Raw genomic sequence first — 25,427 nt, 5'->3', positions numbered from 1 at the left:
CTACACTGTTGGTGGGAATGTAAATTGACACAACCACTATGGAAAATAGTAGGGAGGTTCCCTAAAAAACTAAAAATAGAACTACCATATGACCCAGTGATCCTACTATTGGGCATATACCCTAAGAAAACCATAATTTAAAAAAGAGACATGCACCACAATGTTCACTGCAGCACTATTTACAATAGCCAGGACATGGAACCAACCTAAATGTCCACTGACAGATGAATGGATAAAGGAGATGTGGTACATATATACAATGGAATATTACTCAGCCATAACAAGAAACGAAACTGAGTTATTTGTAGTGAGGTGGATGGACCTAGAGTTTGTCATGCAGAGTGAAGTAAGTCAGAAGGAGAAAAACAAATACCATATGCTAAGGCATACATATGGAATCTAAAAAAAAAAAGAAAAAATGGTACTGATGAACCTAGTTTCAGGGCAGGAATAAAGAGGTAGGCATAGAGAATGGACTTGATGACATGGGGTGGGAGGGCAAAGCTGGGGAGAAGTGAGAGTAGTATCGACATATATACATTACTGAATGTAAAATAGTTGGCTGGTGGGAAGCAGCAGCACAGCACAGGGAGATCGGCTCAGTGCTTTGCGATGACCTAGAGGCGTGGGATAGGGAGGATTGGAGGGAGGCTCAAGAGGGAGGGGATATGGGGACATGTGTATGCATATGGCTGATTCGCTTTGTTGTGCAACAGAAACTAACACAGTATTGTGATGCAATTATACTCCAATAAAGTTGTATTAAAAAAAAAAAAAGAATACCCAGCCGGTGAGTTGGTAAGAAAATGAAGGTTGAACAAGCGTGAAAGTAGGAAGATCAGTTACTAGAAGACTACTACAAAATCCAGGCAACAAATGTTGTAAATAGCAGTAGAGTGGTAAAAAGTAGTCAGATCCTGGAAATAGTTTAACGGTAGAGCTGAAAGGACGTAGGTTAGAGATGTAGAGAGAGAGAGAAGTCAAGGATTACTGCAAGATTTTTCTCCTGAGCAACTGGAAGAAATGGAGTTGCCCTTAGCTAAGATGGGGAAACGCGGAGGAGCAGCAGAGAGTGGGGCAGAGATCAGGACCTTAATTTGGGACATGATAAGTTTGAGATACCTATTATACATTTTAGCAGAGCTATTGAATGGACAACTGGAAATTTGAGTCTGGAGTTACATGGTCAAGTCCAGGCTAGAGAGAGAGAATTAAGAGTCATCAGTATATAAATGATATTTAAAGCCATGCATCTGGATGAGCTCACCAAGGGAATGTAGAGAGAGTGTGGTCTATTCACACTTGTCTAATATATTGTCACTCATCCTAAGATTGCTAAGAAATAGTTATAATTGATTAGTTATAGTTGTTATTTGGAAACCTATCAGAAGGCAGACAAACAGAGCACCCTTCTTTAAAATGTCATTAGCAAAAGAAGAACAGATTTGTGCACCTTAATTTTGAAACTTGAAGACCCAGAAAGAATGACCAGTTGGTTTACAGTCATTTGGAAGAACAGTAGATAATAATCACTATGAACTAATAACTTTTGACAAGTATTAGCAGCCAATAAACTATCCAACCTGTCTAACTATGTCTACTGCTAAAGTTCTACTGGCAAACTTCATACTTCAAACTTTCATATTATTGGCAAAGAATTTACAGAATAAATGATCATTACAATAACCAGAATAAGAACAACAAAAAGCACAGGCAAGTCCCTACAAATTCCTGTCCCCATATCTATATCCTTAGGGATAGTCTTAAACTAAAAGAACAGACAATCAGAGACATTTTTTATAAGATAGGGCTACAACTAGTGACTAGATCTCTCCACTTTCAGAATTCTTTAACTAAACTTCTAGTTCCAGCCATGATTAATAGGTATTGATATTACATTAAACAATGGTAAAACTGGAAAAAATAAATTAAACAACTGTTTTCAGACAATGAACAGCAGATAAAGGTCAATTTCATCAGATATATAATAGTCCTAAATATATATGTACCCAATAACAAAGCTTTCAAATGCAGAAAGCAACTACTACTAGAACTGAAAGGAGAGATAAATATATAATTACAGTTGAAGACTTTAATATTCCTCCCTCAGCAATTAATAAACCTGTATACTGAAAATTAGTAAAGATATAAGACATAAATACCTCATTAGCATAAACTCAGGTATGGTTGAAAGGGGCTTATTATGAATAACAAAGATGCTCCTCTCACTCCTATCAGTCAGGAAATTATAAAGGTTTTGGGACCTCTGTGTCAGGAAAAGGGGACAAAGACCAAATATTTGTATTTCTTATTATATCACAATATTACAAAGAGCAAATTAAACACAAAATAGAGGAAAGAAAAGATCATAAATCAGTAAAATAAGAAACAAACAATAGAAACAGTAAAACCAAAAGTTGGTTCTTCAAAAAAATTAGGAAAATTGATAAACCTCTAGCTAGACTAACCCCCCAACAAACCCCTACAAATTACCAATACAAGAAATGATAAGGGGAATATCACCTCTTAAATGATAACAAGGGCAAATGATAAACAGTGTTTATGCCAATAAAAATCAACAACTTTGATGGAATGGATAAATTCCTTGAAAGAGGCAAATTACCAAAACTGACACAGGAGGGACTTCCCTGGTGGTCCAGTGGGTAAGACTCTGAGCTCCCAATGTAGGGGGCCCAGGTTCGATTCCTAGTTGGGGAACTAGGTCCCACATGCATGCCACAACTAAAGATCCTGCATGCCGCAATGAAGATCCCGTGTGCTGCAACTAAGACCCAGCACAGCCTAAATAAATAAATATTTTAAAAAACAAAAAACAAAAAACCTGACACAGGAGAAACAGCAAATCTGGATAGCTCCATATTTATTAAATAAATTTAAGGAAAATTGAAGTTGCATCTTAAAATCTTTCCACAAAGGAAACTTTAGGCCCTGCTGGCCTCACTGGTGATTTCTAACAAATGTTTAAGGAGGAAATAAAATCAATCCTACACAAATCCTTTCAGAAAAGAGAAGAGGAGGTAAAACTTCCCAACTCATTTTATAAAGCACCTTAACACTGATATCAAAAGCAGGCAGGGCTTCCCTGGTGGCGCAGTGGTTGAGAGTCCACCTGCCGATGCAGGGGGCACGGGTTCGTGCCCCGGTCCGGGAAGATCCCACATGCCGCGGAGCGGCTGGGCCCATGAGCCATGGCCGCTGAGCCTGCGCGTCCGGAGCCTGTGTTCCACAATGGGAGAGGCCACAACAGTGAGAGGCCCGCGTACCGCAAAAAAAAGCAGGCAAAGACAACACAAGAAAAAAAAAGGGACTAAAATCCCTCATTAGTGTAGATGTCAAAATCTTAATAAAATATTAACCAATCAAATTCAATACAATACTTAAAAAGGATCAAGTGGAGCTTAACGCTAGGAATGTAGGGTTAATTTAACATTAAAACATCAATTAATGTAATTCACATTAACAGAACAAAGGAGGGAAATCATAAAACATCTCAGAAGATACAGGAAAAGTATTTAACAGAATTTAATACCTGTTCATGGTATGGACACTCAACAAACAGAAACAGATGGAAACTTCTTCAATATAATAAAAATTATCTAATAAAACCTACTATTAACATCATACTTAATGGAAAAGGCTGAATGTTTCCTCTCTGGTATAGGAAAAAAGGTAAGAATGCCCACTCTCACTACTTCTGTGCAACACTGTCACACATCATAGAAACACTGGAAAGGAAGAAGTAAAACTATCTTTATCGGCAGATGTTATAATTGCTTATATAGGAAATCCTAAGGAATAGACTAAAAAAAGAAGGAAGGAATGAAGGAATGAAGGAACGAAGGAAACCTAATAGAATAAATAAATTTAATTTAGCAAGGTCTCAGAATACAAGATCACAATAGAAAAACAAATTGTATCTCTGTAATACTAGCAACAACCAACTAGAAGATATTAAAAAACAATACCATCTATAATAACATGAAAAACTAAGACACATGGGAGTAACTTTAATGAATGATGTATAAGACTGCTACAAAGTATTACAGAAAAAATTTAAAAATCTAAATAAATGGAGAGTTTATACCATGATTCTGGGTTGGAAGACAATTTCTAAGATATCTATTCTCCTCAAATTGATGTATAGATTTTAACACAATCCCAGTCAAAATCCCAGCAGGCATTTTTGTAGAAATTGAAAAAAAAGGACAATCCTTTGATGTAAGGATCAACAAATATATAAATGTAATAGGCAATGGGCAGACCTATATTTACCGAACCCACCACAGGAACAACTCTTAATTTCCCTGGATGAGATTAGTTACTAAAGCTAACAGGGAGTCTGTTAGAAAGATATGTTATATATAATAATCTGAGCTGTTAATTTTAATCAACCTTTTAATGAGTTGAAAAGAGATCATAATATTGTAATAAAGAAATTATGTTTCCTTTGTTTTTCATGTCTATTTAGTAAATACAAAATCAGGCAGAGTCCTTGTAAAATACCAGATAATCCCACTTTATTGTTTTTTGAAAAATATGACAATCAAGGATTTTGGTAGTATACCTCTTCTGGGTCATACATAAATAGAAAAAGTTTGTACCACATAAAAGGCACTATCAGACTGAACTAGGAAACTGGAAGAGTGCTGTCAGTTGTTGAAAGGGATAAAAAAAATTAACATTTAAACACCATATAATTTTCTGATACTTTATAAATATTATAAGTTATAAATATTATAACAGAACATGTTAGTCAGCTATGTAATCATGTAATAGTAATGAACTGCTTTTAGAAAAATGTCAGATATTTCATTGAGCACTCACTTCAGGAAGCCTGAGCATTCTAGGAAATAACTAACACTTAGGTTATGTGACTAGCAGAGGGCAGAGAGCAGTATAAATACAGTGTGTGTCATATGATGACACATAGGATGTGTTACCTACTCAGTAATCACGTCAAGTAAAGAAGCAGGCAGAGAGGAGATGACTTTATAATTCCAAATCAAGACATCACATCTACAGAATTCTTAGAAGAAAGAAAGAAGAAAACAGTGAATGGTTTGCTAACAAAACAAAGTTGGATGATGATACCAACGAATTGCTGTCTCAACAGCTCATGTTACATTTCTCTTGTTCATAAAATTAAAAGGGAAGACTTGCCAATTTGTATTTTTAAGATTTAAAAGAAGACACTACCAAAAAAAAAAAATCTGTTCCTCTTCAAATTCTTCCCCTTACAATGGCCATCTCCACCCTAAAATTAGAAACTAAGCCAATAAGTGGGATAAGAATGTAAATACATGTTGCCAAAACCTTGCCTGTATTAATGTTAAATTATATGTAACAATATATTCTATATAAACTACTAAATGATAAACATGCTGGTCAAGCCAAAAGATTTGCTTCAATGCTTTGCTCAATTTCCATCCTGTTAAACAACCTTCATGATGTTTAAATACTGCTCCAGAACGTCCAGTGTGAAACCAAATCCATGTTTCATGCTTATTAAGTGTATTTGTTTGCTCAGAAATGTTTGGTGCTCCCAGACATTGAGATCTCACTTTATTACACACTTAGAAACTTTTCCATCTATAATTATAAAGTTCTGAACCAAAGCTAAGAATGACCACTAATCAAACATGACTGAGATAACAGGTCATCAAATAAAATTATATGACTTAACGCAAACTGTAGTTTTATTAGGATGTACCAGTCAGGAATTTTTTATAAGTTAATGTTCAAATTAAGAAAACATGAATAATTTAAAGATTAATAAATTTTAAAACAAGTTTAGGTGAGTATACATATAACTACACCGGATTTACGATATATCTGTAGAATTCTCTAGTCAGCATTTTTGTGTATGTAATATTAATAAAAAGGATTTTTTTTTAACCATACAGTGATTCTGGGATTCCCTGAATTTTCAGCTGCTGCATTTTCTACTCTACATCTGGCAGGTTCTTCTTCCTTTCAGTTTGTGCATTTCCTGTATTCTAAAAAGTAAATAGAAACAGGACCTTAATTGAGGAAATGGTGAGTCTTTGGCTAAGGAAATACAGCCACAGATAAGTACTTGTAATTTGCACCTGGTGGTTATTTTATAAGGTACAGGAAGACTATTTAGCAAAGTATTCCTTATTATCATCATGAGACAAAACTGAAGGTGGCTTTCCTATGGACTCTTCTCTCTTGCCTAACTCACTCATCAGCAGTAATTAGAATTTCTCTCTAGGTCACAGAGTCTATTTAGTTCATGTATATACTATTAACTGGGAAGTGCCTGGATGTGATTTGGTAATTCAAAAACAAATCAATGAATAGAACAAATAAGTTGCCATTCCCTATCTTAGTTTTTAAAAATATGTCATATTCTCTCAAGCTCTAAACTAACAAACTACCAACCCGAAATTTAGGAAATATTCTTAATTCTGACATTAATTTATTAAAAGCATTTGAACCAGTCATATGCAATTTCAGTAGCTTGTCAAAACTGCATTTGAATGATTAGTACAAGTAAACTACAACCATCATTGATGATTTCTGGGTATTTCTAACAACTACAACTCTTTCAACGTTACTCTTTTTTTTTTTTTTTTTTTGGCGGTACGCGGGCCTCCCACTGTTGTGGCCTCTCCCGTTGCGGAGCACAGGCTCCGGACGCGCAGGCTCAGCGGCCATGGCTCATGGGCCCAGCCACTCTGCGGAATGTGGGATCCTCCCAGACCAGGGCACGAACCCGTGTCCCCTGCATCGGCAGGCGGACTCTCAACCACTGCGCCACCAGGGAAGCCCTCAATGTTACTCTTAAAAAGATCGTCTTTTCAGGAGTTCTACACCATATGTACAAAAAGGGGTTTTCCTTTCCTACTTACTTTTGTATTTTTAAAATGACAGAACTGTCTTAAGAGTTCCTTTCTTCCTGCATTAAAATGTAATTTTAGTTCTGGGGGCTCTCATAGGACAGTAGGATAAACACATGTAGCACATTACTAGTCTGCCCAAACTCAAGAGCCCTAACTCACCCAATCATTCAAAAAATGTGCAAATGGTGTGCTGTTCAACATGCTGTGACCCAGGTTTAAAAGTTTAAAGCCACCTTATTACTTTTTATAACAAACTAAAAGATGACCATTAATGCCTTTCTTGTTCTACCTAGAAAATATTTCTTTTCTGCAAAGTTGACTGTGGAGTTGTTAACAAGTTCTAGTCCAGGAATAAGGCATAAATGTCACTGTGAAAATATATCTAACAGTGTCTGATAACTCTTACCTGAATGTTGTAGAGATTAAATAGACTTAGTTAAAATACCTTCTTACATAATTTCAGATCAAAGTTTCTATCTTCTAATTTCTTCAAATTTCCTTAGGAAGTATGTACTAATTTTATCATGAATAAAAATGTAGTCAATTTTATTTAGAAAATAAGAAACTGAGATAAAGTTAATGATCTCACAGGTGTACAGGACAGAAGGCTGTCAATATAATTTAATTCAGTGGGTGCTCAGCATAATCCCTTTCCCTTAAAAGAGTACCTTTAAAGAGTATTCATTTAGATGTTGATGGCTTCAAGATTCCCAAATAAAATTCAAGATTATCTGATAGCTGAGAGCAAATCTTTGAAAATAGGACAGTAGGTAGAGAGCAGAGATGGGGGAGTAAATTGTACAAAACAACAGGAAGAAAAAGGCCAAAGACAAACTACATATGTTCTTGTGGCCAGTATAATCCTATGTTTATAGCATTATTCCTTTCCTCTGGCATGGTTTACCCACCACCAGGTGGCACACATAACACACATACTATCTTCCCTGAGTACCACATATTCAATCACTCAACATTCAAATGAGAGTTCGTATTTACTACCCTCAAAAAATAACTTTTAAAAACCTTTCATAATTGGTTATTCTAGGAAATTTTAGTTCTGTTTCTAGAGGTCAAAGATTACAGAATTATGAATTTTTATCTGACTTTCCAACAGTAATAACTAAAAATATATACTCAGTCAAGGGTTCTAAACAGCATTACTTAGTAAAAGCTATAAATAAAAAAGTCTTACCTCTTGTTTTTCTTGATATTGATCTGTATTAAGTTGGTATTTTAGATGAATCTGTTTTCCTTGATTCCCTCTTCAGCACTTTTATCTGTTTAACTTTTGCAAAAATATATACAACAATGAGAACTTGTTACTCCTACCTTGAAATTTTACTTTCCTTTTCAAGAGTTTTAAATGGAAATTCTGATATACACTAAAGTCAGTTTCTGAGTTTATTATAAAGGAACTGAACAAATCATGAGTTGTAATGGTATTATGTGCCAAATATAAATGATTTGTTATATAATTTTACTAACAGTCTACCAGCCTGTCCTCTAAATAAAGAGGACATTTATTTATAAAATTCTGAGTATAACTGTTAAGTGGATCAGATAATTCCTCTTGAGCTATGCAAGTACTATTTTCTTGCTCTTATATTATCTTTTCACAAGGTGTCACTGTTCTTCAAAGAAACATAATAATAGCACTGCAAAAAAATGAGTTTCATTTTATGAGCTCAGTGCATGTTATAAATCTTAATCTACTAAATCCTTGGATGCCTGAAGCACACATATCATTCCTCCTATTATATGGGCAAGTTATCACAGAGAAACAGAAGAAACTGATTTACCCCAGGTCATGTACTAAACCAAAACACCTTCCTCAAATACTAACATTCCAACAAAATTGAGCTAATGAAAATTTTACTTTTTAAAGTTTTCTTAACCCTCTTTTAAAGTTATCTCCTTTAAGTCTTACCCATTATTTATGGGAAAAAATTTTTCATCAGCTGAAAATATTTTGCATAGCAATATACTCCTTTCTACCTAAATCACATTATAACATCTAAGTTATATTACCAAAAAAGGTCTTGTAAAAGATTAAGTCTGTAGATTTCCAAAGCTATGCAACAAATGTGTACCTTCCACTCCTTTCATCTCCTTTGACTGTACTGTGAAAGGTAATTCTGGGAAATGGAATTCTTTCCTGTTAGTTCTGGAAAAATTCAGCTTCCTTTTGTTTCCATTTACCATTTGGTCACTTTGACCTGTTCGCTCATTAAACGCACCCTTCTCCATTTGGCTCTAAGAAAAACAAATAAACAAGAGTTAATTTGAAGAAAGGTATGTAACTACTTATTGAATGACAAGCCTACGAATGCCAGCCATTTGGATGGTATAAGATAGGCATACAAATAACTATCTTTGCAAGGTTATTTTAATAAGTAAGAAGTAGAAGAGAGTACCATCAAACATATAAACAGATCAAACTCCAATAAAAATTTTATAAAGTAAACTTTTTCTAGCATATTCAATATGCTGAGAATAGTCTTGATCACGAGAACCACAGCCTCAACTTTTAATTTTTGATCCTATTCATTGCATTTTGACTTTGGACAAATTGCTTCAGTTTGTTTTATTAATAACTTATTTTTCTATTTACAAAATGATGTGCTCTGGACACTGGGAAAACCCAAAGGAAAAAATCACTTGTGAACTCAGCATTTTGGAAAAACTTTTGTGTTACCTGTTTTTGCTCACTTGACAACAGATGATAGAAACTTTCCTAGGTTAATGAACACTCTTCTACAATGTAATGCATAGTATCCCACTGTGTGGATGTACTTTAACGTACTTAACCAGTCACTTGCTCTTGGATGGATTTGTGTTGTTTTCAATGTTTTACTATTATAAATAACACTGTGCTTCAATTTTTTTTTTTTTTTTTTTTTTTGCAGTACGTGGGCCTCTCACTGCTGTGGCCTCTCTCGTTGCGGAGCACAGCCTCCGGACGCGCAGGCTCAGCGGCCATGGCTCACGGGCCCAGCCGCTCCGCGGCATGTGGGATCCTCCCGGACCGGGGCACGAACCCATGTCCCCTGCATCGGCAGGCGGACTCTCAACCACTGTGCCACCAGGGGAGCCCCTGTGCTTCAATTTTTAATTGAACTATTTTCCTATGTGAAAAATGAGGAAATGAACTACATTGATTATGTTTTCTTGTGAAAAGATTTATCTATTTGGTAATTGCTCTTAATCTAAAAAGTAAGATATTAAAATCATTTCTTGGAAGTGAAAAACCAAAAAGTCTTGTGACTTTTTAAAAATATATATTTATTTATTTGGCTGTGCCAGGTCTCCATTGTGGCATGCAGGATCTAGTTCCCTAGCCAGGGGTCGAACCCGGGCCCCTGCACTGGGAGTGTGGAGTCTTAACCACTGGACCACCAGGGAAGTCCAGTCTTGTGACTTTTAAAGGTGAAAATCTTAACTTCTTTTCCCAAGTCACACATTAAATACACAAATCAAGTTATAAGAAATTAAAATTGTGAAAGCACTAAGGAAATGATGACCTATTTTCACCTCAGGAAAAGAAAAAAAGGAAACTAAAAGCACGTTAAAAAAAATGTTAGAGCCCCAAACATAGAGAAAATGACAGAAGGTGGGGGGATAATGTTGAAAGAGGCCATATTTTAATGACGAGCTTCTTGCCTTACTTGAGTGGGACTTGTATCCTCATGCCTATTAGATATAACTTGTCCAACAGATTGTGAAGAAGTACGTCTCTTTTTTGCTCTTTCAGTTAACCTATTATTTAAAAAAATGAGACGTTATTAGAACTTCCCAGAAGTGCTTCTGTTTTAGCTTCAATAATGATGTTATACCATGGTAGTCTACTATTTGAACAATAAGTGCGAAAATGCAACTGTTAGTCCTTAAGTACCAATTGCTCTAAGTAAAAAGGTGAAAACAGTGCAGAGAACAACTCACTCATGGCTAACATCAGTGGTGACAACCATGTTGTGAGGTTACTCCAGCTGGCCTACTTGGTCCCTTCTGTCTGTTCTGAACCTGGATCTCTTAACTACTGGGTTCATGAACTTCCGAGCTGTCTGACCAAGGCTAGTTTGTAACTATGGTTATTGCAACCATGGTTTAGGAGTCACCTCAAGAACGATTGGACACCTGCTGTCTATATTCTGTTGTACAGACATGTCCACTTGCCACCTCTGCAGACCACTAAGCTTCACAACTTATAGCCCAAATCAGTCTGTTAGGATTGGCTTAGGATAACTGAACTAAGCCTCCTTCTCCAACTAGAGCCATAGTAATTTCCCTAAATTTAGAATGGGCCCTGATGCCTTGCTAGGCAGACCCTTGTCATCCATTACACTGCCCTTGATTAACCAGACTCATGGTACGAGTCTCTCAATCTGTATTAGTGGTTAAATCTAAAATCGGTCCAATATGCTGTTTTTCTCCCAAAATTTGACCTTGAAAAGCTACTTGACTACACACGATTATTTTCAACTATCTTTTCTCCATTTAGACAATTTTCTATGATACAAAAATAAAGCTTACTTTATTATTCAAAGGCACACCAATACCAAAACTGAGGTCACACTACATTTTTCTCTTCAAATGGGAAGTAATTTTTCTGAGGGACTTTTTTTTTTTAATGAGGTTTTTCCAAACAGCATTAGTGAAAAACTAAACACCTAGATAGCCAAGAAAAGTTAATTTCTTCTGTAGCATTCATACGAAGCACTTAGTAATGGCCCATTATATGATTATAATTTCAATATACCTTCAAATTCAGTTTATATATAGACACTACGAAGTTGATTCTTTGAAATACCATTATATAAAAACACTGTATTACTTATGTCCATTATCTTCTGTTTCTTTTCTATTAAAACTCACCTTGAATTGTAATGGGAGAGATTTGAATTAGGATTTGAAGCCATCAAATTCCTGCTAGTTAGACTGATGGGTGGCATCACCATACTACTTCCAGCATGTGGATTGTCTTTCATGACCATAGAGTTAGTGCTGGGATTGACAGGGTTTGGTGGTTCACTGATTACAGGTTTTATATCTTGAGACATAGTATGAGCAGTTTCAGCTGCATCCTGTTGACAATGTCCACCTTCACACTCTATCTTTTTTGGCTCTAAGATATCTCCTTTTCCTCCTTTAACTTTAATAACTCTGACTTTGATTTCCTTGGGCTTTTTTCTCTTTTTCCATTTCCTAGAAAAGATACACCCAAAATCTGAGTCAGGAGAACAGTTATTTTTATCATTAGAGTACTAACTATAAGATAGTTATACTGGCTAAAAAGAAGACCGATTTTTACCTTTCCCAAAACTGAAGTACTTAGCAGTGTATTGGTATAAATTGTTTTTCTATCATCTTTCATAAATTCATTTTCTTTAGAATTCTCTTTTGGCTTTATGAATGAATTGACTTTTGCTTCTTGTAGCAATTTAGCTCTCAGTTCTGTATGAATCTGATAAAACAAGCAATATCAAATACTTTTATTTATGTTGATAGAGTATTTTATCTTTAAAAGACTTTCTAATCAATTAATTTGCATTTGAGCTACAGCATAAATAAGTTATCAGTAATGCATGCCGAGAGATGGCACAATATTTACCTAATACAAATTGTTTCCTGGTAAAGATACATCTTTCTAAAATTTTTCCATGGTAATCTAGTATTAATAAAACTTTTACAAGATAGACATATGAATTAGATTCCTTTTGTGATGCAAAGTTTACTTAATAAAAGCATCGTTTTTTTGGTTTTTTTTTTTCGGTATGCAGGCCTCTCACTGTTGTGGTCTCTCCCGTTGCGGAGCACAGGCTCCGGACGCGCAGGCTCAGCGGCCATGGCTCACGGGCCCAGCCGCTCCGCGGCATGTGGGATCTTCCCGGACCGGGGCACGAACCTGTATCCCCTGCATCGGCAGGCGGACTCTCAACCACTGCGCCACCAGGGAAGCCCAAAAAGCATCGTTTTTAATTTTGATAAATATACTGTTATTTTCAAGGAAGACTCAGGCCACTTTGTCCCTTTTGTGGTTCTTCAAAGTAACAGGACTTAAAAGATGAACTAGTTTCTAAAATCTTACTCTAGACAAATATTTTCAGAACAAAATGTAATAGAATACATCGATATTGAAGGGAGATTGTTTTGGTTTTAGTTAGACTTTTTTAAAGTTATTTATTTTTTAATAGAAAATCCATTCACATGGCTCAAAACTCAAAAGGTTATACCGAAAAGTCTCCTTCCCACCCCTCTCCCGGAGTTGCAGTTTCCCTCCTTGAAGCAGCTACTGCCATCAGTTTGGGACTGAATGAATTCTACCATGAATGAATTCTTCCCTAGAATTATAGTAAAGGGTAGTGTGAGGAGATGAAGAAAATAACCAGTATCATTAGTTTGGCTGAATAAGAAAATGCACATTTCTGTTAAAACTTGCTTGCATTGCAGAAGGTCCATGAAAAAAAGAGGCCTCTTATCCAAGTAAAAGGTCTTCCCCCAAACATTTTCTGAGGCTTCTATTATTGGAACTCAAGAACTTTCACCCCATAGTAGTAAAATCCTAATATCTAAATACCCAAGAGAAATCAGTCTATGTAGAATTGATAGGAAGCAATTTTTTTATTCAGTAACTGACACTTCTTATCAATGGCACTTTTAATATATCTTCTCATATTTTTAGATTAAAATTCCTGAAATGCCTGAAGTTCTAGTTACTCTCAAAGATTCCCTTTTCTTTGCCTTTTTCTATTTTGGTCTATCTTCAATGGAGGTCCTGGTCTTTTCTATGCCTGATCTTAACTCCATCACATTTTAAATTAATATTCATGTTTGTGACCTCTTATCCAAAGGCAAACTGAATGATTTTTCAATTAATGAGAAACTTTTCCTGTTTCTTTCAAAGCCCAAATAGAAAATGGTGTGTTTTTTTAAAAAGCATGGCTGACTTATGAATCTACATCGTCATTATATATTTTAGATACAATGTGAGACAGAGACAGGCTTTAAGAGGCATGGTCCCTGTCTTCAAGGAACTTCCAGTTTGATGGGGAGAACAAAACAACAGGAACTGCAACAGAGAATATGTAAAGCAGAGAAAAAAAATCATCTGTGAAATGAATGCTAATTGTAATATGTAGATCAGAGATGCTATCAGAGAGGAAAAACTGGACTATTCTGAGTCAGAGGTCTAAATGGTAACAAAGCTAGAAACTATTGATTGTTTATTTAATGTTATCTCTGGCCTATAATGAGAACTGAAAATGCATGTGAAGAGCTTAGCACACTGCCTAGGACATAGTAACTGTGTAATGAATGTTATGTACACTTTTTTTTATTATTAGAATTTTCACCATGACACCTGTAAGTCTACCATATACTTAGTCAATACAGAAACTCAGTAAGTTTTTGATAAATTGAATTCTTCTGTTGTGTAACATTAACCTACATAGCAATTTTCATGCTAGTAAAACATCCTAATATAAAACACGAAAAAGTCCACACTCACTCAAAATGCTTACTTTTCAATAAATCCATCTCTAGTAAAATACTCATGATGCAAAAGATCAGTAGATGGGGCTTCCCTGGTGGCGCAGTGGTTGAGAGTCCGCCTGCCGATGCAGGGGACACGGGTTCGTGCCCCGATCCTGGAGGATCCCACGTGCCGCGGAGCGGCTGGGCCCGCGAGCCATGGCCGCGGAGCCTGTGTGTCCGGAGCCTGTGCTCCGCAGCGGGAGAGGCCACAGCAGTGAGAGGCCCGCGTACAGCAAAAAAAAAAAAAAAGATCAGTAGATGATATCCTCTTAGAAGGATCAATTTGTAAACAAGCCTAGAAAATGAAAAAAGATTCTATGTTAAACAAACTCTTAACAGGGCTTCTAAAGGTAAATGTTAAATTTATTTCACAAATGTAGGTGTAATTAATTACCCAGAGCTAAAATAGTTCTTGAAAAGATGGAATTAGACCTCAGGAACTTCTGACAGTGAGTTCTGACCACTTATTTCCCTAAGAAATTTGTACTTGTAAGGCATTATTACAGGTTAAATGGTCTGTGATTCTAGCCAAAACAGAAGTCTATTTCTGCTGGAATTAGCAGGAATTAATTAGCTCATTTTGATCCTCTTATCAGCCCTGTAAGGTGGAAAGTTCATGGATTATCATTTCCATTTTACAGAACTAGAGGCATGATTAGTGATTTTCGAAACTAGAATTTTAATTCATATTGTCTGATTACTAATCTGGTGCTCTTTCTATGGCATAAAAGTTTCACAAATATCCAAGCCCCCAAATCTTTCAATAACCCATTATCAGAACAGCTCTTTTCTGTTTCCCTATCTTGGGAGGACTTCAACTGAATAGAGAACCAAAAAAACCCCACAAAACAAAAAGAGACAATGGAAGTAAGAGTTTTGGATAAGGGGCTTCCCTGGTGGTGCAGTGGTTAACAGTCTGCCTGTCAATGAAGGGGATGCGGGTTCGAGCCCTGGTCCAGGAAGATCCCACGTGCTGCGGAGCAGCTGAGCCCACGTGCCACAGCTACTGAAGCCCACGTGCCACAGCTACTGACGCCCGCGCACCTAGACCCTGTGCTCCGCAGCAGGAGAGGCGACCACGGTGAGAGGCCCGCACACCGCAGCGAGGAGTGGCCCCCGCTCGCTGCAACTAGAGAGGGCCCACGCGCAGCAACAAAGACCCAATGCAGCCAAAAATAAATAAAATAAATAAAACTTTTAAAATTATTTTAAAAAAGAGTTTTGGAAAATAAGATGCACATAATGAATCTATATATAATTAAATAATATAATTATAAATAGAACCCATTTCTTTAATCAAAATATTAAATATAGAATTTGAATAAAACCTATTTGCCTTATAATATTCATTCTTCCTCTAAACGAAGGCAAAACATACTAATAATAGTTAACTTCTATTTATGCTTACTATGTGCCATACAACACTCTTATCTAGCCTTTTCCTATTACTTGATCCCAACAACAATCCTACAAGGTGGGTAGTATTACTATCCTCATTGTACAGATGAGAAGACTAAGGCCCAGAGAGGACAAGTAAGTTGCCTAAGATCTCATAAATAGAAAAGATAGTTAAAGTCCAGAATATCCAAAGTAATTGCATACGATATTACACTTTTGTTTATTTCAAAAGGTGTATGTTTAAATTGATTCACAGAAAAAGTTGTAGAGATCTGCTATACAACAATGTGAAGATAGTTAACACTGTATTGTACATTTTAAAATTTGGTAAGAGGATAGATTATATGTTATGTGTTTTTTACCACAATTAAAAAAAAGTTGACTCACAAAGTAAAACTGAGTCCATTATCATCTTTATGATGTGGGAATATTCAGATCCTTAAGACTGCAACTAGCTAAAAATATGTGCTTATTTTAGAACATAATAGTTATCCAACAACAAAACTTAGGAAGAAAAATGCTAAAAGGTCATAGCCTATTAGAAGCAGATAAATATTCTTTCTGTGAATAATATAATTCACAAAATTTAAATACTTGCCCTAGTTTGGAAAATGTAAAATACCATACTTTGAGAAACAGACTGGCAGTTCCCCCCGAAAATAAAAATACACATCTACACAAAGACTTATAAGTGAATGTTAATAGCAATTTTATTTGTAAAAGCCAAAAAAGAAGAAACAACCCAAAACAGGAGAATAGATAAAAAATTGTGATATATCCATACAATGTAATATTACTCAGCAATAAAAAGGAACAAACTACTGATACACACAAAAACATGAACTGAATCTCTAGACTACAATGCTGATAAAGAAGCCTGACATAAAAGAGTATATACTGTTTGATTCCATTTGTAGACTATTCTAGAAAATGTAAACTATAGTGACAAAGTAAATCAGTGGTTATCTGGGGATAGAAATGAAGGGAAAGATGGATTACAAAAGGACGCAAGGACATTTTGGGGAGTGATGGAAATGTTAGGTATCTTTGTTGTAGTGGTGGTTTCACAGGTGTATACATCTATCAAAACTCAACAAATTATACACCTGAAATACATATAGTTTGCTGTACAGAAATTATACTGCAATAAAATTGTTTAAAAAATTTAAATCTAGGAAAAAAATACATTCTACACCAGGTATTAAGATGTATTTTAGGGAATTCCCTGGTGGTCCAGTGGTTAGGACTAGGCGCTTTCACTGCCGGGGCCTGGGTTCAATCTCTGGTAGGGGAACTAAGATTCCGCAAGCCGTGTGGTGCGGCCAAAAAACAAAAAGATGTATTTTAAAGTTACACTAATCAATCAAAACTGTATCTGTACTAGAATAAAGAGAGAAATCAACAAAATAGAAACAGACCCAAGCATGTATAAGCATTTTGTCTATGATAAATGTGGCATTCCAAATCACCAGATTATTCAAGTTGAAAAAAAGTAGTTACAACATATACAACAAAAGACTAATATGTTTATTATTTTGCAAATCAATATAAAAAGATACTTGAAATGACAAATAGGTTAAGGATTCTTAAAATAAGAAATACAAATGACCAATTAATATTAGTAAAATGTCCAACTTTCCTGTAACAACCTAAGTGCAATTTTAAGAAAGGTACTTTATTTCTAGTTTATTAAGTTGGCAAATATTTTTTAAATTATAATATTCTAGGACTTTTTTGGTGGTGCAGTGGTTAAGAATCCACCTGCCAATGCAGGGGACACAGGTTCGAGCCCCGGTCCAGGAAGATCCCACATGCTGCAGAGCAACTAAGCCCATGAGCCACAACTACTGAGCCTGCGCTCTAGAGCCCGAGAGCCACAACTACTGAGCCCATGCACCACAACTGCTGAAGCCCACGCGCCTAGAGCCCGTGCTCCTCAACAAGAGAAGCCACCACAATGAGAAGCCCATGCACAACGATGAAGAGTAGCCCCACTTGCCACAACCAGAGAAAAGCCTGCACACAGCAACGAAGACCCAATGCTGCCAAAAATAAATAAATAAAATTTAAAAATAAAAAAATTATAATATTCAATGTTAGATTGAGAATGGAGATTTATATCCAATGCTACTTGAGTATAAATTAATGAAAGCTTTCTGGAGAAAAAAACAGCAAAATATATCAAAAGTCCTAAAAAGTGTAAACCCTTTGGTCCACTAGTCACACTTCTAGGAATTTATCCCAAGCAAACAATACAAGTTCATAAAGACATATAAAAGATGTTCACTGTAGCAACTTTACCAATAGTGAGAGAAAAAAACCTGAAAACAAATGTCCAAATTGCAAGATCAGTTAAATAAACTATAGTACAGTCATACAATGAAACACTATGTAAACCCTAAAATTATGATGTAGCTCCACATTTACTGACATGGTAGTATGCTTAAAATATACTGTTAAGTGAAAATAAACAGGTTACACAGCAGTGTGTAAAGTATGATACCTTTTAAAAAGCATAAACTTCTATGCATGTAGTTGGTTGGGAAAAGCCCAGAAGTACATAAACCAAAATGTTAATAGTAATTTTTCCTGGATTGTGGGGTTGGGAAAATCTTAACTTCTCCTCTCTGTTTATCAAGTATTCCTATTTTTCTTATGATCATTATGTATTCTTTGTATGATCAAAACTATGACATGAAAAAAGAAAGAAACTGAAGTGAAAATATAGTAAACAAGTCTTATCCTTTAATAAACTCTAGTTCTTTCCAAGTACCAAAGAAACAACCTTCTTCCTTTGATAATAGTCTTTAGATGTTACATGTCATATGTTTAGTTTTATCTAAATAACAGCAACAACAGTTAATATTAACAACATTTGTTGATAGCTTATTCAAGGCTCTGTGCTGAGAATATTTCTACCATTACCTCATTTAATCCTCCAGCTCCAGAAAATAAATATTGTTAATGTTGTTTTATAGCCCAGTAAACTGAGGCACGGAGATTGACTTGCTCAAGTTTACAGAGCTAATTAGTGACAGAGCTGGGTTTTAAACAAAGTTCATGTGAATCCAGAGCCCCTTCTTATAAACACCACACTATACCTGCTTTGAAATTTAGGTAACTACTTTTTTAAGGGCTGTACATTGGAAACAAGATACCTTAGTTGACCCTGGGAAAGGAAATTGGCTGGAAAGAGAAAATAAATAGAAGCAAGTAACTCTCTCACATTTTGAATTTTGTACTAAGTATGCTGGTATATTTATTATGTAGTTCAAAATAAAATTTAAATTTTAAACTAACTTAAAAGTGCTATATAATGTTTTTGCTTCCTCCGATTCAACCTGAATTTTGGTACTGGTGTATCCTCAAACAACATTAAAACTGCAGCTGCGAACGCCTTGTGAATACATTAGAATACCACTGTACAAGGAACAAATCCCCTGGGTAGATTGCTAGGAAGACTGGCTGTTAAGAGGTGTTGATAAACATGGTAAGTCCTTTAAATTTTCCAGTTTATCCCTAATTATCAATAAAATTGGGATAAACAAGAAATAATAGAAAGGATTACCCCAGGGGCCTTTCATTTCTAACAGTCTGTGACTTTTAATTTCTCTGAACTTAAGACATAAAGACAGAGGAATATAGTAACTTTTAACAGATAACATTACTTCGTGAATCCTTTCAGAATTTCATTAAAGTAATATCCTAAAACTGTATTATAATTTATGCAAATTTCCCAGTATAAGTCCTTAATCTCTTAACATACATGAACAATATCTGCCAACAATCCATTTAGCTTTGGGTATTTTTTTCTTGCATTTTTGGGGTGTTGAACTTGAGAAAGGACCACCCCAGCAAAAATGGGATTCTTGGAAAAGATATTCTGCAAGTGAGGTGTCAAACTGCCTGAAAAGAGAAAAAATATATACATAAGAAAACCAGGAAATTATTCTACAATCAAAATAATAAATTGTTATGTAGTCTGCATTAAATTACTAAAAAGGGAGAATAACAGTTAAGTTCTTTTAATTTTTTAAAGTTGAACAAGGAACTATCTGAATACAGCATAAAAAATGTGAGTTTCTCCAGTAATCTACTGATAGTACATAGGCAGTAGAAAATATAAAACCACATGTGCATATTTTTTTCCCAAAATACAAGACATATAATGCCACTAGAAAAGGCACATTCAACTTTTACATATTTCTATAAGGGTATATAAATGGTTTAACTAGCAAGTGTTCATCAGCAAAGCCTTACTCAAAACAGCTAAAATACTAAAATTATATAGAAATAGGAACCCTGCAAAGACAAACAAGGCTATAGAGTAGTAGTAGAATGGAAAGAACTATAAATAGGAGTGGAGAGAGCTAAGTTCTAGCACTAGTTCTGCTATAACTAATTCTGTGACCTTGGGCAAATCTTCCTTTTCTGTGCCTTGGTTTCCTCATTTGTAAAATAACAAAATCGATCCCACCATCTCTAGAGGTCCTTCTAACATTAATCTCATAACCAGAACTTTAAAGATGACAGAAAAGGGGCTTCCCTGGTGGCACAGTGGTTGAGGGTCCGCCTGCCGATGCAGGGGACACGGGTTCGTGCCCCGGTCCGGGAGGATCCCGCATGCCGTGGAGCAGCTGGGCCCGTGAGCCATGGCCGCTGAGCCTGCGCGTCCGGAGCCTGTGCTCCTCAACGGGAGAGGCCACAACAGTGAGAGGTCCGCGTACCACACACACAAAAAAAAAAAAAAAAAAAAAGATGATAGAAAAAAGTATGATGCTTTAAGGCTCTGAACTGTATCTTTAATCAATATTTACCCAGATACACGGTTTTTATAGTTGTTCACAGTACCTTTCTCATGATCCTGTAATTACACGTTTATGTATAGGTTCCTCACCACAAAAAAGGCTCCTCAAGCTCCTCATTCAGAGGTATATATATATAAAATCCTTGAAACTGCATGAGCAATGCTAACCATGAAAATGTTTTGGTAGTCAAAGCAGATCAGCTCTCTGCTTATCTACTGTGGTTTAAAAAAAAGTTTTCTCAGTAAATAATTGGTTTTCTATCTCCAAGCACTTTTATTTATTTATTTATTTATTTATTTATTTATTTATTTAGGCTGTGTTGGGTCTTCATTGCTGTATGTGGGCTTGCTCTAGTTGTGGAGTGGGGGCTACTCTTTGTTGCGGTGCACGGGCTTCTCATTGCGGTGGCTTCTCTTGTTGTGGAGCATGGGCCCTAGGTGCGTGGGTTTCAGTAGCTGTGGCGCTGGGGCTCCGTAGTTGTGGCTCGTGGGCTCTAGAGCACAGGCTCAGTAGTTGTGGTGCACGGGCTTAGTTGCTCCATGGCATGTGGGATCGTCCCAGATGAGGGCTCGAACCCATGTCCCTCACATTGGCAGGCAGATTCTTAACCACAGTGCCAACAGGGAAGTCCTCCAAGCACTTTTAAAAAGCATCAAAATCAACTCTATTAAAAGTCCTCTTTGAAAGAAGCAAATATTTGTAGAAGCCAAACTTTTAAAACAACTTTCAGACAAATTGAAGTAGGTTCCTATTTTACTATTTTTCTTAGTATCAACCATCAAAACATGGCATAGCTATTTGCATCCTGGCAAATAAAAATATTATTTGCAAAAACAGAGGAGAGGGACTTCCCTGGTGGTGCAGTGGTTAAGAATCCGCCTGCCAATGCAGGGGACACGGGTTCGATCCCTGGTCCGGGAAGATCCCACACACCACGGAGCAACTAAGCCAGTGTACCACAACTACTGAGCCTGTGCTCTAGAGCTCGTGTGCCACAACTACTGAAGCCCATGCGTCTAGAGCCCATGCTCCACAACAAGAGAAGCCACCACAATGAGAAGCTGGAGCACCACCATGAAGAGCAGCCCCTGCTCGCCACAACTAGAGAAAGCCTGTGTGCAGCAACAAAGACCCAACGCAGCCAAAAATAAATAAATAAATAAATTTATATTAAGGAAAAAAAAACGGAGGAGAATTTTCTACCTTTTTTATCAGCCCAAAGCATCCATCTACTCCCATCTATCAAAAAAATACACTTCCCTGTTCTTATAAAGAAAACACTAAATTTGAAAATCAAGCAGAATTGATCTGGAAACACTTATTTGAGGCATTTAACAGTATATTTCAGTAATACCTACCTACTTTTAACACAACTTTATGAAGTAAATCCAAATCAGAGCTGCTAGGAAGATAGGGATTTCCAGTGGCCATCTCAATGATCACACAACCCAAAGCCCAGATATCCACAGGTCTGAAACAGACAAGAATAAATCACTTTTCATAGAAAAATATATAAAACATCTTTTCTGAAAAAACTTTTTTTTTTCTTTTTTTGGCTGCACTGTGGGGCTTGCGGGATCTTAGTTCCCCAGCCAGGGATCGAACCCATGCCCCCGGCAGTGGAAGTGCAGAGTCCTAACCACTGGATCACCAGGGCATTTCCTAAAAAATAACTTTTAAAATAAAGTTAAGGCTAAAGAAAACAGAATGGTTAAGTGGTATCATTTATCAATTTTCACTACAATATCATATAGCAACTTTAGGATATATATTAAATATTATCATGTTTTATTAGTAACTTAAATAGTTTATATTCAAATTGCATGAGAAGCCATGTAGCAGTCCAAAATAATTAATTATAATTCTAAAATTATTTCAAATACTTATATAAGGACATTATGATAAATGGTTTATGATGTAGAATAGCTGAATACTAAAATCATCTTGTACTTAGAAAGTAAAAATTAAAAATCTTAAATATTTTATCACTTACTTTCATTTATTTACCTTAATGCATTGTGAGTCATCCATAATTCAAGCTTTTTTCTCCACATAATCAGTTTTTTAAATAGATAAAAAGATGCCCAAACTTACATTCAGAAGAAATTATAAATAAACACTATAATGAGATCTATTTTTCACTGATCCAACTGACAAAAATTATAAAATTTGATAACTGCTATGTTGGTGAGGCTATGGAAAATGAATACTCACATGTACTGCTCTGGGAGTATAAATTTAAACAACTTCTTTGGAGGAAAATTGGCAAAAGCTACTAAAATTTTAAATGTACATACTTTTGACTAAACACCTTTATTCTTAAGAACTTATCCAAAGATCTACTCACACTTGTGCACAAAGGTAAATTATAAGAGAATTTCACTGCAGCACTGTTTGTAGTAGAAAGATTGGGAACAACCTAGACATCCATCAATACAGGAATAGCTATGTAAGTTTTTGTACAACCACACAATGAAATATTACTCAGTTGTTAAAAAGAATAAGGTAGGTCTATCTGCATGTGTTAATATAAAGTGATCTCTGAGATAAACTCTCAAGTAAAAAAAGCAAGATTCATTAAAGAAATCAGAGGAGATCTAAATATAATAAATGGAGAGACATTCCATGTTCATGGATAGGAAAACTCAATATTGTCAAGATGTCAGTTCTTCCCAACTTGATCTACAGATTCAACGCAATCCCAATCAAAATCCAATTTGGAGGGGACTTCCTTGGTGGTGCAGTGGTTAAGAATCCACCTGCCAATGCAGGGGACATGGGTTCGAGCCCTAGTCTGGGAAGATCCCACATGCCGCGGAGCAACTAAGCCTGTGCACCACAACTACTGAGCCTGCGCTCTACAGCACACAAGCCACAACTACTGAAGCCTGTGTGCCCGGAGCCCGTGCTCCACAACAAGAGAAGCCACCGCAATGAGAAGCCCATGCACCGCAACAAAGAGTAGCCCCCGCTTGCCACAACTAGAGAAAGCCCACACGCAGCAATGAAGACCCAACGCAGCCAAAAATAAATAAATACATTTATTTTTAAAAATCCAATTTGGATATCAATAAATTGATTCTAAAGTTTATATGGAAAGGCAACAGAACCAGAAAAGCCAACATGATGTCAAACAAGAACAAAGTCAGAAGAAAGACACTATCTGACTTCAAAATGTACTATAAAGCTACAGTATGTGACACAGTGTGACATTGGTGAAAAAATAGACAAAAAGATCAAGAGAACAGTATAGAGTGCCCAGAAATAGACTCACAGAAATATACTCAACTGATCTTTGACAAAGGAGCAAAGGCAATTCAGGAAAGAAAGTCCTTCTAATAAGTGATACTGGAACAACTAGAAATCCATACACAAGAAGAAATGAACCTAGACATAGAGCTTACACTTTTCACAAAAATTAACTCAAAATGGATCATAGACCTAAATGTAATATGCAAAACTATAAACTTCTAGACAATAATATAGGAGAAAATCTAGATGACCTTGGGTTTGGTGATGAGTTTTTAGATACAATACTAAAAGCATAATCCACAAAAGAAAAAAAGGCTAAGAAGTACATCATTAAAATTTAAAACTTTTGCTCTGTGAAAGACACTGTTAAGAGACTGAAAAGAGAAGCCACAGAGTTGGAGAAAATATTTGCAAAACCCATAACTGATAAATGAACTGCATCCAAAATATACAAAGCACTCTTAAAACTCAATAATAAGAAAACAATCAGGGACTTTCCTGGTGGCACAGTGAATAAGACTCCACACTCCCAATGCAGGGGGCCCGGGTTCAATCCCTGGTCAGGGAACTAGATCCACGTGCATGCCGCAACTAAGAGTGCATGGTACAGCTAAGGAGCCCACGTGCTGCAATTAAGGAGCTGCTGAGCCGCAACTAAGGAGCTAATGAGCTGCAACTAAGAAGCCCACTTGCCGCAACTAAGACCCTGTGCAACCAAATAAATAAAGAAAAAAGAAAACAATCAAATTAAAAATTGGGCAAAATATCTGAATAGACACCCTACCAAAGAAGATATACACATGTCAAATAAGCATATGAAAAGATGTTCAACATCATATGTCATCAGGGAACTGTAAATTAAAACAATAATGAGATAGATACCACCAAACACCTATTAGAATGGCTAAAATCTAAAACACTGACGATACCAAATGCTGGTAAGGACGTGGAGCAACAGAACTCTCACTCATTGCTGTTGGGAATGCAAAATGATACAGCCACTTTGGAAGACAGTTTGACAGCTTCTAACAAAGCCAAACATAGTCTTACCATACAATCCAGCAAAAATTGCACTCCTTGGTATTTAGCCAAATGAGTTGAAAAACTTATGTCCACAAAAAACCTGCAGATGAATGCTCATAGCAGCTCTATCCATAAGTACCAAAACTTGAAAGCAGGTAAGATATCTTTCATCAGGTGAATGGATAAACAAACTGTCAGACATACATACAATGGAATATTAAGTGATTACAAAGAAATGAGCTATCAAGCCATAAAAAATATGAAGGAACCTTAAATATACATTGCTAAGTGAAAGAAGCCATCTGAAAAGGTTGTGTAATATATGACTCCAATTATACGACAGTCCGGAAAAGGCAAGTGTATAGAGAGATTTAAAAGATCAGTGGTTGCCAGGGGTTCAGGGAAAAGGAGGGAAAGATAAAATGGTAGAGCACAGAGGATTTTTTGGGCTGTGAAACTATTCTGTATGATACCATAATGGTAGATACATGACATTATACATTTGTCAAGACCCATAGGAAACACAATA

General features: G+C 36.1%; 1 protein-coding gene across 1 annotated transcript in view; it reads right to left on the bottom strand.

The window, feature by feature from the left end:
• The window catches only part of CDKL3 (cyclin dependent kinase like 3), a 105,226-nt gene that overhangs the window by 55,342 nt on the left and 24,457 nt on the right, over positions 1–25,427 (bottom strand). The window contains 8 exon segments of the mRNA XM_082624046.1: positions 8,080–8,110; positions 8,112–8,172; positions 8,978–9,140; positions 10,553–10,643; positions 14,405–14,459; positions 14,679–14,712; positions 19,582–19,721; positions 21,982–22,094. Of these exon segments, the coding sequence (XP_082480172.1) occupies positions 8,080–8,110; positions 8,112–8,172; positions 8,978–9,140; positions 10,553–10,643; positions 14,405–14,459; positions 14,679–14,712; positions 19,582–19,721; positions 21,982–22,094 (688 nt within the window).

Source organism: Mesoplodon mirus (genome assembly GCF_964341445.2).
Source record: "Mesoplodon mirus genome assembly, chromosome: 5".
NCBI lineage: Eukaryota > Metazoa > Chordata > Mammalia > Artiodactyla > Ziphiidae > Mesoplodon > Mesoplodon mirus.
Note: the sequence above shows the minus strand (reverse complement) of the source record. Positions and strands in the feature narration are given on the sequence as shown.